Source organism: Notolabrus celidotus, chromosome 17, assembly GCF_009762535.1.
Source record: "Notolabrus celidotus isolate fNotCel1 chromosome 17, fNotCel1.pri, whole genome shotgun sequence".
Classification (NCBI taxonomy): Eukaryota; Metazoa; Chordata; class Actinopteri; order Labriformes; family Labridae; genus Notolabrus; species Notolabrus celidotus.
The window spans coordinates 22,607,524-22,622,710 of NC_048288.1; the positions used below are offsets into that span (position 1 = coordinate 22,607,524).

Here is a 15,187-nt window from a genome sequence, read left to right on the forward strand (position 1 = left end):
AAAAAAAACATAGCAGAATTTTTACTTCTCCTGATGTAATGCAATACTCTACACAGATTTTTCTTCGTGTGCCTTTTTCAAAAGTGGTTTGAGATTTCTACTCATAATGGCTCGGTATAATAAGTTATTGTTTGATCCAATATAATTGTTGGTTAATTTTCAGCTAAATGCTCAGAGTGCAAGTGGTCAATAATAGCAAAAAGTTACCATGACATGCTGCAAAACCAAAGTTGGCATCTATAACTTGGTCGTTTTTTGGGAAATCTAATCCAAAACCCCAACATATTACACATAATTATAACAGACTAAAATAGTCAATTTTAAAGGCTTAATGCAAAAAAATATTTTTTATCCTTTATCCCTTTTTTTTCTTCGTGTAATGCCTTAATTAAATATGTTAATTTCATAACTCAGGCCTTCAGTAAATAGGTTAATTTCATAACCAATGCCTTAATTAAATAGGTTAATGTCATAACTAATGACATTAAATAGGTTAATGTCATAACTAATGGGTTAATTAAATAGGTTAATTTAATAACTAATGGCTTCATTAAATAAGTATATTTAACAACTAATAACCCTCTTTCACAACAATCATGCAGAGACTACAATGAAAAAAAATTAACAGGCCATTTATTGTGAGATAGCAGGTATTGAACCATAAAGTATAGCCCTAATAATTCCAGTACATACAATTCCTGCAAGAAATGGCTCGTCTTAATAGCAAACAGCCTTACAATCAAGCAACTAGAGTTACTCTACTGTAACACTGAGGACTGTGAGTGGATCCAGGTCAGGATGCAGCATAGGTTAAGTCAGGCCTCTCCTGGGTTTGACTTGGAGCCGCAGTCCTGTCTGGCTCTATGAGTAGCAGCGTGGTTTTTAATGTCAAGTAAGTCACTGATTCCTCGAGACCACAAAGTCCCAAAAGACTCAGATGAAGCGGTGGGATTGTGCGGCGACTCAATTTCACTCATCACTGATTGGCGGAAGCTGCTTCTCAATGAATCGTTTCACATCCACCATTTCCTGCAGACACAGAATGAAACTGAAATTTAGTCAACAGAACTCCACAAGTCATTTAAAGTGTGGTGTTTTTCCCACACTGACCTCTGGACAGGCGCTGTGAGGTAGACCCCGGTACGACTTAAAGGTGATGTTGGCTGGATTGACGAGGCTCTTCATCTTCTCAGCTGTCTGGCTGCCAAACACAAAAGGAACCAGGGGGTCGGAATCCCCGTGGCACTGGAGGACGTGCATGTCCTTGTTTGCACTGTGGGCAGAAGCCTGTAAATAGAGGAGATTAGGATTATTCTAATCATCTGATTATGAAGGGTACAGCCTTTTTTCACACATGCACTGGAGTCCTGAAATTACCCAGAGGAGATGAATGTGAGAATTAAAGTTTAGTCATCAGCAGAAACAGACACTGAACAGCCTTCATTGAGACGTCTTTAAGCTGTAGTTCAAATATATTAACTAGAGGGGGGGTAAGTTGATTTTTTTCGAGTAACTAAAGATGTGTTCAACTACATTACATTTAAGCGAGATATTCAAGCACTTACTTAAAATTTTTTGAATTACTGACATACTTCTAAAATCTACAAAAGGAGCTGAAAACTGCAATGTTTGTTACCTGAGGGAAGGAGTTGCGGAGAGGGAGCCAGCAGCTCAGAGCGACCACTCCGGCTAGCTTCTGCTGGGACGTCAGAGCCGTGTAGAGAGACAAAGCTCCGCCCTGATCAAACAGACCAAACATTTAAAAAAGAGTCTCCTCATATATCGTTTGTTCTTTTGTCTAATAGAGGAAAAGTTTAAGAGTCAGTGGAAATGTTTGAAATAGGGATGCACGATATTATCGGCACATTATCGGTATCGGTCGATATTGGGTTTAAAATGAACTATTGGATATCGGCCAACACGCTGATATCAGCCGATATAATTAACCAATAAAATAACGGGCTGCAGCACTAGGGGTGAGTATTGCCAAGAACCTCACGATACGATACGCATCACAATACTTGGGTCACGATACGATATTACACGATATCACAATATTGTGATATATTGTGATATTCTACACAGTAAACTAAGACAAAATAGGGATGGTGTAAATGTAAATCACACAATATTACTCAAAATTGAAAGGACAAATTAAGTTAAAACTATTTGATTGAAAACAACTTTTCCACTTTATTGTTTTTGAAATACTGAAGTTGTATCTTAGTACCAACTCGGCTTAAATGTGAATTTTTATTATTACAAAAATATCGATATTAAGAGTTGAAATATCGATATAATATTGGAGGTCAAAGTATCGCGATATATTGCTGTATTGATATTTTTTCACACCTCTATGCTGCACACATGTTGGGCTCATGTTTTAAGTTAAATTTGAATTTAAGCAGCAGTCTGTAAGGTTCATGTAGCTGACTAATTTAGACAAATTTACTGTCAAAGAGTAAACCATTTTATTTAATTTGGGTTTAATAGCTGTACAGTTGCACTTTTCACATGTTCCCTGTGAACAGAGGTTAGGTTTACTTACTATGTCAAATGTGAAATTGGCCAAATTTGCCCTGGTTGTGGGGATTGTTATGCTTTTCTCAGGGAGAGCATCATCCAAGTTTTAAGTAGGATGTATCTTTTTTGTGAACTTTGTTTGAAAGCAATTGTCATAAATAAATATGCAGTTTTAGGTATTAAGTATTTTTTTATTTTGCACAAGAAATGAATATTACACAAAAAAAAATGTGATAAGAGTATCACCATAATACTGTACGCTAGTTCCAACACATTAGAGAATTGATAATCTCTGCAATTAGGTGTGCGAAAAAATATTGGTAATCGGTTAAATGAGTTGTAAAATATCGGCAAAAAATCCAATATCATGCATCCCTAGTTTGAAACATGTTAAACTTGTGATTTTCTTGTCCATTTGTTGTGTGTGTGATGCTGCAGACACAGAACTGCAAAAAGGCCATTCTGACAGCTGATTGGTTGAATCCAAAATCTATCAATATTAGCACAGACCTTGTGATCTATACTGAAAGAAATAGCTCAGGGTGTTTTGTGCCGCACTGGCTTTTTGTTGGCCAGGCACAGTAACTTCCTGTAGTCTTCGCCGGTTGCCTGGCAACTGCTAAGAGCCAAGAAATAGCCCTGCACATTGCCCACCATCAGAAGACGATGTGTTGTCCTTACAATTTGTTTCCCGTTAAAAATCTTCATAGTGTTTTTCCTCGCCCTGCATTATGCACAAACACTACTGTAATCAAAAGTAATGTAAATCTTATCTCTTGAGCTGCTTTAACTTCCTGTTATCTCTTCAAATGTTGAATTCTTTCACAGCACGTTAGCAGAATTAATTAAAAGCATCTCTGTGTTGGAACATTTAGTTTTAGTTCATTTAGTTTAGCACTCGTCTGCGTGTCCTTTAGATTCGGTTATTAAAAAACATTATACACATAAGCAGTGAATCACAGCAGAAACAGAGTTACATAACGAATCAGCTGCGCACATGCCACACTTACTTGTGAAAATCCACCCAGAATAATTCTGTGTGAAGGTATTCCATTCTTCACTTCTTGGTCTATCAAGGCTTTAACTGCGGAGAGAAAAGGAAGAAAATACAGAATGTAGCAAAGAGAGAGAGAGGAGACACCTTCCTAAGATTAATACGAAGTTACAACGAAATAAAACGTACTGTTCTCTGACGCTCTCTTAATCCCACCCTCATCTTCCTCTGCATCTGGGTTCAACCCATAGATATCAAACCTATACAAAGAGGGGGAAAACTGTGAATAAGACACCCACACCGTCCACATAAATACGTTCAGATTGTGTGACACTTACCAGGACGGCATGGACATTCTCATGTTCAAAGAAACAGGCATGGTGGGACTGTAATTATGAGAGAAAAATGACATCACATTTTGGTTCAATCCCACAAAACCTCTGAATGTTTCAGAGGCTGTAAAACAAAGAGTTTGATAACATGGAGACAAGATTTTTCTGCCTATATAAGGCCTTAATATTGCATGCTTTAAGACATCTGCTGCACTGACAGACACCCTGTAACGTTAGTGCCGCTGCTCTGAATACTCACGCATGAGGGCAGATGTATTTCACATGTGGTATCCTGATGCCTGCAAAGGCTTCGGCCCAGCCATGCCTGTCAGGAAGGACAAATCGAAACACTTTAAATCTGTCTTTTTTTCATAAGACAATAACACTTTGTATCAAATGAAAAAGGGTGTCTTTGCCTACCCTGTATCCCCAAGGCCATGCAGAAATATCACCTGCAAAACCATAACACACATTAAGAAGCAGAAGCCCTGACCTGTGGTGTCCCTCAGGGTTCTGTCCTGGGCCCTCCTGAGTTGTTTACTCTACATCTGCTCCCCTTTGGACATCTCATAAGAGCTTTTAATGTAATGTACATCTCTTATAAACCTCAAAATGTCTCTAAGCAGTTCCTTCTACTTCACTCTGTTAGGTAAAAGCTTGGGTGGCAGATCATTATCTCAAGCTGACGTAGATAAAACATGCGTTCTTATCTCTGCTCCAGATCCTGTTGTTCTAGAAGAGAGACGTCTTAGTTTTATTCATCTGCTATTAAATCTGCCCTGTGTAACCTAGGTATCAAACTAGGTCAGGCCCTGAGTCTGGACCAGCATGGAAGTGGTTTTGGGTATGCGCCTCTTTTTACCCTCGCTAAACTCAAGCCAGTTGTGCCATACTTTGTTCATGATTCTGTTTTATCTCAGCTTGATTATTGTAACTCTCTGATGACCTGTCCTAGAAACGCATCCTTGAACCACCTTCAAGTGGCCCAAAAAAACTGCTGCTGAAAACGACAAGGTCATCTACAAGGTGCCACGAAAGATCCGTCCTCATGTCCTAATCAATTTGGGATCCTGTTAAAAACTCTTGTGGCTGTTTTATAAAGCATTGCATGGTCAAGCAGCTGTGTGTATAAAGAGCTGCTGGGGATGCTACCCCTTTGGACACACTCCTGGACTGTGCTTTTTCAGGTTGTAGCTCCTAAATTACAGGAAAAAGGAGATACATTATACTGTAGACTTCAGGCTACAGCTACTGCCTCTCACTGGAACACAGATCTATGGACACTGGAGAAATTAAAAGTAAAGGAACACCCATTTGTTTGACTTGAAGCTGTTTAACCTGTTCATATCTGCTGTTATGTAACTGTCTCCCTGCTATCTCTCTGTTTCCCTTCAATACTTCTATTGTGCACTGTTTGATGATGTGTGTTGGGGAAGTGGATTAGGGCCACTGAAAATGTTTTTAATATTTTTATTATTATTCCGAGAAAAAAGTCAGAATTCTGACTTTAATCCACTAAAAAAAACGAAGGTCCAATATATTTTATTATTCTTATTGTTCTGAGAAAAAGTCAGAATTCTGACTTTAACCCCAGAATTCTGACTTTAACCCCAGAATTCTGACTTTAATCTCAGAACTCTGACTTTAATCTCAGAATTTTTACTTTAATTCACTAAAAAAGAAAAATGAAGTTCCAATATTTTGTATTATTGTTATTATTCTGAGAAATAAGTCAGAATTCTGACTTTAACCTCAGAATTCGGATTTTTTTTTTCCTCAGAATTCTGATTTTAATCCACTGAAGAAAAAAAATGAATGTCCAAAATATTTTGTTATTGTTATTATTCTGAGAAAAAAAAATCAGAATTCTGATTTTAATCTCAGAATTCTGATTTTTTTCTCAGAGTTCTGACTTAATTCCACAAAAAAAAAATAAGGTCCAATACATTTTTTTATTATTATTATTGTTCTGAGAAAAAGGTTAGAATTCTGACTTTTTTCTCAGCACAATAATAATAAAAACATACCTAAAACAATTTCAGTGGCACTAATTCTCTTCAAGGTGCAACACATATAAACTTGTCTGTAAGTAATGTGGGTTATACAGGTCACATTTAAGCAGTATTTGTGTGTGCTTTTGATTTGAGTTCAACTGGCCTGATAGAGTAAGTGTTGAGTGCTGAACTCACCGCTGCGGTAGCTTTCCGGGCAGCAGGCACAATGGCAGGTAAAGGCGCTGACATGTTGTTGCCGCACATACAGCGCTGAGGCAGCTGATATGAAGGAACACGTTAGCTACACTTAGCTAATAACGACACCTTCAGCTCCCAATCCTAGTCCGACTATGGCTGAATATCTTCAAACAGTTTAAAACCAGCGACCGACGGTGAAGGTGAAGGTACCACCGTCACGAATCACTACTGACAGTCTTAATGTGAAGTTCAAATAATCTGACAAAATAACACTGAAACGGATCACACAACCACACTTGTACACTACTCGTTTGTGGCAGCGACATCCCGTTAAGCCCCGCCCCCTGCGGTAGGTGATTGGCTCTCACTGGAAGTAGTTTACAAATGCAGAGTGGTGATTGGTTCATTGAAATGTCAATCAATCCTACTTTAATAACCGTCAAATCCTCAACTGTTGTCGCAAAGCTAATTTAAGCGATTCTTAAATATACTGTAAGACTATATAAATAATGAAAATATTAATCTACAAAATTCATCATTTCAGGTATATCAGTGAAACATGATGCACCTTGTGACCTGCTGATTTATTATGACATTAATGTATTTTTAAAAACGTCATGAATTATTTTAGAATTTAAATCAGAAGTTCTAGTTGGTTTGAATCTTTGTCACACAAGTATTTGAAGTACTTTTAATAGTACTTCACGAAATCTGCCCTAAAGTGCTAAACAGCTCAACTGTTTATATAATCTATTAACTGCCGTGCTTTTATTTTGAAACGTTAGCGTGCCAATCAGAAGTACTTCCTCCGACCTCGGTCACGTGACCTCCATGTCCTTGGTTTGGCTAACTTTGACATGTGAGCTACAGAAACATGTCTGTCCCCGTGAAGCCTGGCGGTAAAGCCTTGGATGCTTTGAAGAATCTTCCACGAATTAGTCTAGCAAACTTGCGGCCTGAGCCAGGATCCACTAAGGAGGTGAGTGTTTTTGTTGTGTCTTTAATTGGCTTCAGCATCTCACTTTAGCTAGCATTGCTATGTTAGCACATTGAGACATGCTTGTTGACAGTGTGTCAGCTGTTTTCATGAGAAGGCACTGTGCAAATGTATGTTTCTGCAAATATAGGCATTAACACGAGGCAGGGGACAGCATGGCGGAAACAGAAGCGGCAGAGGGCATAAAGGAGAGCGGCAGAGAGGGAACCGACCACGGCTAGGATTTGAAGGGGGTGCGACACCCTTCTATCTTCGTATCCCAAAATATGGCTACAATGAAGGACACAGGTAACTGTCACCCTGTGCTCTGTTATTGTTGAATGAAACTGCTGGTCTTATGCGATTTAAATGTTTGCTTTCACAGGGCAAAAATACATCACAGATTACAGGCTGTCATCAAAGCTCCTGTGGAGAGTTTTTCGTTGGTTGTGTAAAAGACTTAGGTTATACTACCATCAGCCAGAAGAATATTTATCTCTACTTTGTTATTTTCAGCAACTGAAACTTGCTGTCAAACTTCCATGGTAGATATTAGACACCTCCATTGGCTTCCAATCACCTCCAGAATACAGTATAAGATCCTCTTCATCACCTACAAAGCCCTCCATAATCTAGCTCCCTCCTACCTCACCGACCTTCTGCAACTATACAATCCCACCCGCAACCTCCAATCCACCAATGCCAACCTCCTCACCCCTCTCACCAAACCCAGCATCGAACCTGGGGGGACAGGGCTTTCTCTGTCGCTGCCCCCACCCTCTGGAACTCTCTCCCCCAACACCTCAGACTCTCTCTCTAACTCACCAGCTTCAAATCCGGACTCAAAACCCACCTAATTAGAAAGGCTTTTAACCTAGAATTGATTGATTTTTTTATTATTTATTTATTTATTTGCTTTGCTGTCCTTTGCTTATCTATTGTACAATTTTTCTTTTTTGTAAAGTGCCTTATTTTTAAGCACTTATAAATAAAATGTATTATTATTATTATTATTATTATTATTATTATAGCTACTACAGATTATTAAGGGGTGCTATAGTTATCTGTGAATAGACACTTTTTTACAATGCTAAATTTAGGATTTGTTGCATCTAACAGTAACACTCGTATTGATTACATGGAGCCAGATCTTGTGCCTGTAGATTCACTTTTCACTTACCCTGCTCAAAGAATAAGAAGAAAGCCATTTCTACCTTACTTGTGTTTTTGTCATTGCTCACAACAGTTCAATTTAACTCTCCCTGGAAAAATCATTGCATCCAGTTGTAGGTATGGACAAAACAGGACACTGTAATACTGTATCTGTGTTTTAATTTGAAAATAATACAGCTGTCAAAGCAGATTTCTCTTCCAATTTGACTCCCCACGCCACTACTCAATGAGTCTTCACGGTGGCACTAATGGCATTTATCTTGTGGTTCCCCCCTATGTGCAGTTGTAAAGGTGTTATCAGTGTTTGTGACAGATGAAACACTGATTTGAAATGAAAGATGGATTTCAATGCTGTATTTTCAGTAGTTATTTCTTGTTCTGAGGATCACAAATGTTTGTCTTCTCCCTCCAGTCGCCGTCCTCAGTACCAGCCCCTGTCACTGAAACGACTGCAGTACCTGATTGATCTTGGACGAGTTGATCCCACAGAGCCCATAGACCTTACCCAGCTGGTCAATGCCAGAGGGGTGGTGGTCCAGCCTTTGAAGAGGGACTTTGGAGTCCAGCTGGTTGATGAGGTACTTACTGCACACTTAAAGGTTATTGTTCCAGATGAACTTCTTCACACCTAGCCTTCGTCATTAGAGGGTTTCAAAGTTCTCTCAACTTCAAAGGTTAAATAAAAGTAACACTGATCTGCCTCTTTAAGTTAATGAAATGTTTTTATTGTCCATTACAGAGTTGATAGACAAGAGGTTAATTGAAATTGGGCCAAACAGTGACTTTTTTTATTTTTTTAGCAAACTTTGTTTCCTGGAGGCTGAATTGGTTTTTTTTAACCAGTTATTGTACAGGTGTTATCTTTCCCACATTTTATGTTAGAACAGATCTCTATTTACAGAATCAAGACTCAAGGTTCTGGGTTTTCAGCATGGGGAGTTGATTTGTTTATGTTACATGCTTTTGGTTTGAGCAGTGTTGACCAATCACGTTTCAGCAGGCTTTGGTGTATGCAGAAAAAACATCTACAAAAACCATAAAAATACGCAAATATACAGAACAAGCATATTTGCTGATTAAATGATGATTTTAGAAATTTGCAAAGTGAGAATATTTAAAAAATCACAGTTTCCACTGACTAATTTCAGTTCAGACAGATAGTGGAAAAGTCATGGTTTAATCCTGTCAATCACTCTCGATCTGATGTGTCATTTCAAAATAAAAGTCACTTGTGTGTAGCATAATTGCAATAATTTGGGGACTTCATTGATTTCATAAGCAACACACTTAGTTGTTTATACATAGCAGAAAGGTAAAAAAAAAAATATATATATATATGCAGTGCAGGGTTCCCACGTGTCCTGGAAAAACTGGAAAACCTGGAAAACAGTTGACCAGTTTTCCAGTCCTGGAAAACACCTGGAAAATGGGAGAAAAAGTAAATTGTCCTGGAAAATTATTCCAACATGACTGTGTGCGATGTAACAAGGTTAAAAAAAACACATCCCCATTCAACATTTGAGGCCATTTTTGTCATTCAGATCTATTTAGGTCAATTTATGCACTGATCCTCATATTATTATTATTATTTATTTATTTCAGTAAGGCAGCTTCCAGATTCCTTTGCTGGCTCTTTTGTTTTTTACTAGCTAATTTTATATTTTTTGAGAAAAGAGAAAGCTGAGATGAGAGTTGCCCATCATTGTTACGTGGTTGCACTTATAAAGTGAAGTGCTGTACATCTGCAGTTGCATTATTCTATAATCAATTTGCCATCATTTTTAAGCATGTAAGAGATGATTTCATCGATAGCCATAGACTGCATGTCTTCAATGTAGACTTCCACTGAGAGGAACATATTAGACTATTTAAGAAGTAAATTAGGAACTATATTTAGACTGTCATACCAGCTTGATCATCACTGAAAATGTCCTGGAAAATGATCTCTGGAAAAGAGTGGGAACCCTGGCAGTGTTATCCTCATTTTAGATGTCAAAAAGGATTTGTGTCTCCAAGTGTTTTCTTTTTTGTGGAAACCAAATCCAAATGGCTCTTTAAGTGTTAAAGGTTGCCGACCCCTGGTATATGTGCATGCAAATTTAGTTTAGCTAACAATTAGTTCAAGGTCAAATATTTTTTAACCGCTCAAAAGAGTGCCTTAGATTTGTTTCCAGTCCAGAAAATCCTTTTGATCAAATATTGTAACTTGAGCCAACAATCTGCCTGACTCAGTGTCACAAACACCAACCAGTGTTTCCTGCACGTCCTGGAATACAACAGAAATAATTAATCTGACCTCATTTCATAAGTGAGCATTTCTGTCTCCTCTGTCAGGGATGGACACGACATACAGTTGTGCTCATAAGTTTACATACCCTGGCAGAATTCATAATTTCTGTTGCCTTTATGATATAAAAAGAGTAAACACAGTTGTTTGCTTCCCCCAACCATGAGTGAAAAAAAAAATTCTTGCATCATTCATATTCTCTGAAAAATGGCCAAAAAGATCAAAAATTCTGCCAGGGTATGTAAACTTATGAGCACAACTGTAGCTTTTTAAATTCTCAATGTTGTTAATTCAGTAAGAAACTCAGTTGTTACAAGTAGATTGAATCCTCTGTCTTTTTTATCTTATGTTGTTGAACAAAGACTGACCTATAACATATGACTGGGACATTTCTGGGGATGTTATAAAGCAGGAAATGATAGAAAAAGGAACTCTTAGCTGGGAGTAGTTTACAGCTAAGTGCTGGCTTCACCAGAATTACAGAGGCGTTGTCAGACGATGATAGATGATGATTAGATAGACTCTGAGATTGTGGTTGATGATGGCTGGGAAATGGACTGACACACTTTGTCAGCTCTAGTAGGTAGAGCAGGCATCCTAAATGTAGAGGCAACAGTTAAGGATCATTTCCAATCCTGATGGCGCCCCACTCTCTCCTGACAATTTCAGCTTCTCTCAAGCTGGCCTATCAAATAAAGACAAACAGCCCCCCCCCCTAGAAATATGAATTAAACTCTATCTAGCACACATGCAGCTGCAAAATACAACAACTTAGGTTTTTGACTCTCTAAATGTGTGTATTGACTGCTTCATAATCAAACAAGGTATTCAGGGTTCAGATCAACATCTCACTCTTTAGCCCTCAGATCGTTCTGTACCAGTAGGTGGCAGTACATGACAGTGTTGTCATTCTCTTCCCACACTTGGCTGTTGTTCCTGACGCCTGTTTTCTCACCTCCTCATGTGTTTGTTGTGTTTCAGGGTGCTGACATTTTTGCTGCAAAAATCAACATCGAGGTTCAGAGAGCTTCTGAAGGAGCCATAGCTGCTATTGAGAGGAATGGAGGGGTCATCACTACAAGTTTCTACGATCCTATAAGTCTTGGTAACTAAATAAAAAAAACTTTCTCAACCGTGTTAAAGTTTTCATCTAATTATGAGACTAAAATAAAACTCTTTGTTTTATTTTGCAGGGATTCTGATCAAGCCCGTGCCGTTCTTCATGCGAGGGCAGCCCATTCCAAAGCGAATGTTACCAGGGGAGGATATGGTTCCATATTACACAGGTGCTGAGAACAGAGGCTACTTAGCAGACCCTGAGAAAATCCAGCAGGCCCGGCTCGCCCTGGCACAGAAGTATGGATACGTTTTACCAGACATTTCAAAGGACGAACTGTATCGCATGCTGGCTTTGAGGAAGGATGTTCGACAGATCTTCTTTGGCCTGGCTCCAGGCTGGGTCGTTAACATGGCAGAGAAGAAGATTCTGAAGCCTACTGATGAGAAACTCCTGAAATATTACAGTTCATATGTGTGAGGAGAAGTCATAAATAAATCTTCATGTAAAGTATGGTGGAAGAAATCAGAAAAACTGTGTGTTTAATGTTGAATCATGTTTCCATTTTATATTAAAAATATGGAAAAAAAAAGCCATTCTGTGTCTAATTAAGATTATTCTGTGAAGTGTATATTAGAAACTAGATTTTCAATCCTTTAAGTGAAGTTATGTCATCACTCTTGGTGTCTCAGCACATTTAAAACAGGATTTTTACCACGTTCACGAATATTTCTTTTTTTGTTTTCGAGTGTGTGACGTCCAATGGCCTCGTGTCTGAGCACAACCGGCCCGTGCGGCGCGATGGAAGGAACATGAACTGTAACAGGTGAGGGGGAAATAAGGAAAATAAGATAACTCAAAGAATGAAAACAGGAAACAGATGCCTGGTGATGTGTGTTACTTGTGAAATGAGTTGCTTCGGCCCTAGAAGGGGAGTTTGAAATTAGTCATAGGCAGCTGTATCCTGGTGTGGACGTTCAAAAGACCCCCCCTCCCTCCCCCTCCTCTTAGAGCACAATCACAGGCAAACACAGCTTTGTCCAGTTAACACCTAAAAATGACTTTTTTACTTAAAGATTTCACCCAACATGTCAGATTTTCATTTCCTCTCACTTTACAAATGTCTAATAATGTACTTTTAGCTGACAGTTCTGCTGTAAAACGCAGATTTTAGTCATTCAGAACCTCATTAAGATTTTTAGATATTCCAGTCAACACTTTATGGCACTTTACACCCTCCCTGTACCAGAATACACTCTGGTGTGTTTGCTGTTGATAATGGTTCCCTCGTATTTGAACTCTCCATTACGCTCATGTTTATTTTTTGAAGTCAAAATTGCACCCCAGCTATAAATAACTTTGGTATTTTACGCAGATATTGTCTTAGGGGAGCCTGCCATAGAAATTCTGCTGGAATAAAAACACTTTATCAAAGGAAGCATATGTTTGTGTGTGTGTGTGTAGGACTGCGAGCATTGTGTTTCTACACAAAGTCCTCCCTGAGATGTGGGTTACCGGCAGCCTGCTCTCAAAATTATGCGAGAATTAAAAGAAATGTTTAAAAAACCACCTTATGTTAAGTAAAAGTTATGACTTTTTTTGGATTTACTTAAATATTTTTCTTATTAAAGCTAAATCTGGTGTTTTTTGTAAATAGCACAAGCCCCCGGAGGCAAGGTCACACTTTGATGACTTTTCTGGTGGCTCCCTGAGTGTTTTCCTGAATCTCAAGTATCCAATAAACTACACAAGCAGTGGATACATACACAGCCGTCCCCTGTCAGGAAAACCAGCCCAAATCCTTACAGCATAATACTTTAAATAAATCACGCCACAGGAAAGAAAGAGCACAATCATTGTTTATGGCAGAACTACAGAGCTTATCTTCAAAGCAGCAGATCCTTTTGAATTTGTATCAGGTCTCAGACGAGTAAAAAAGAGAGCTAGCAGTGTGTCGCTCAGCTTTGTGATTGTGTGGCTATACAGAGAACTTTGAAAAAGAAATCAAATCAAGTATTTTCTCCCCAAAACAAATCATTCACTTTGGTTAAAACGATTTGTTAGTCTGTTTTGGCCAAGCGGGTTTCTGCTCCAAATAATCTAATGTCTGAGTCTAACCAGTTCACACTATTTAATTAAACATCCAAGCAGTGCTGCTGGAGCTGCAGGCCCAGATTGTTTTGGTTATCTGCCGCCTTGAATGAGCCGTTTCAGACAGACACAGATATCATGGTGTCTCACAGGTCTGAGTCTAGTTCCAGTTAATAATGAGGGCTAATTACAGTAGGCCTCTCTCTCTCTCTCTGTCTGCTGACAACAGACGTGTGGATCAAAAAGACTTAGCCGTACTGCATACACACTGAAGAGAGCTTGAAGACAAATTTCTGTCTAAAGAAAAAAACAGATGCAATAAATAGACTTCTACAGAAAAACAACAAAACCATGGGCAGTATAAGAACGAGGAAACTTATTCAAGCCGTTATAGATAAGACTCTTATCAGTGGAATACAATTCCTAATTTGCAAAGAATAGTGCTGTTTTTCAGCACAAGTGGACCTCTGCCTCATTAGCCGGTCTCAGACAGAAGAAATACAATTAGAAAGCAGAGTGACAACAATTACAGAGAAGAGGAGGTAGACTAAAGATTCAATAAATGGCTTATATAATCAATCAAAATGTATCACTTAGTTGTTACAAGTATGTGCACATTGTTAGAGAAAATATAAGTGTTGGATGTGTGAGACTGCAACTAACCATTATTTGTAATTGACAATGAGTCAGCTTTTACAATGTGTTGATTATTTTTATATTTGTGAAATGTTAAATAATTGTACAAATAAATGCCTGACAAAATGCGAGTTCAGTACGAATTTTGAAACTTGCTTCTCATTAACTTTTCCCCATTTACAAGACACTATCTCACATTTTCAGTGTTTTAATTTCAATTGAGTTTCTTATTATTTACTCATTTTTATTTCTCTTCTTTAATCCATTTAACCCTTATTTACAAGGAATATTTCTATCCACAGACAAAAGGGGACAAAGGAATCCTGGCTAAAATGCTACAGAACATTTTTACAAAAAGGACCAAGTGACACAAAGTTTTAGCAGAATTTATGTCATAAAATGAATTCTTAGTTTATTGATTTGAGTGTATCCTTTGCTGTCAGGATGATTTTGATGTAAAACTTGAGTCCAAAGATTAAAGAACATTTTTTTCAGCTATAAGTGCGAAACACAAGTCCACAGTATTAGATGGAGAATGATATACAACAGAGAAAAGCAGCAGGCTGTAACATTGTGAGATTCTTGAAGGAGATAATACTTGTTTTGTTTTTTGCGTGATTATTCTCCAAATTGATTATCACCAGTCAAAGCTGTTCACTTGACTCTATTTCCTGCCCTGAAATAATGGAATATAGTTTTTACACAAGTTCAAACCCAACATTGCACCACCTGGGTTCTGTAAGATCCGAGCCATGTTTGAAGTCTGGCTCAGCCCGGCCTCTTATCTCCACTTAGAGGTGGTGGCATCATTGTGTTCAGCTAATGAGGCTACATTAAGCCTGTCTACTCCAGGGGGCATGTAATCCTCTCAGCTGGCCTGACGTAGGGCCGGGCCGGGCCGGGCAGGGCGCTGTTTACTCTGGGAG

At 38.4% G+C, this 15,187-nt stretch overlaps 2 protein-coding genes across 2 annotated transcripts; one reads left to right on the plus strand and one right to left on the minus strand.

Annotated features, from left to right (window-relative positions):
• Positions 1 to 611: 611 nt before the first annotated feature.
• Positions 612 to 6,386, minus strand: lypla1 (lysophospholipase 1). The gene is made up of 9 exons (XM_034706319.1): positions 6,039 to 6,386; positions 4,270 to 4,301; positions 4,109 to 4,174; positions 3,856 to 3,903; positions 3,707 to 3,777; positions 3,534 to 3,607; positions 1,637 to 1,738; positions 1,111 to 1,287; positions 612 to 1,029 (listed from the first exon to the last, which is right to left on the minus strand). Exons 1-9 carry the CDS (start codon positions 6,105 to 6,107, stop codon positions 970 to 972), a joined length of 699 nt encoding a protein of 232 aa, XP_034562210.1. The 5' UTR covers positions 6,108 to 6,386; the 3' UTR covers positions 612 to 969.
• A 440-nt stretch (positions 6,387 to 6,826) lies between these two features.
• Positions 6,827 to 12,130, plus strand: mrpl15 (mitochondrial ribosomal protein L15). The gene is made up of 5 exons (XM_034706318.1): positions 6,827 to 7,020; positions 7,169 to 7,326; positions 8,603 to 8,768; positions 11,459 to 11,582; positions 11,671 to 12,130. The coding sequence occupies exons 1-5, from the start codon at positions 6,916 to 6,918 to the stop codon at positions 12,012 to 12,014; spliced, it is 897 nt and encodes a 298-aa protein (XP_034562209.1). The 5' UTR covers positions 6,827 to 6,915; the 3' UTR covers positions 12,015 to 12,130.
• The last annotated feature ends 3,057 nt before the right edge of the window (positions 12,131 to 15,187 follow it).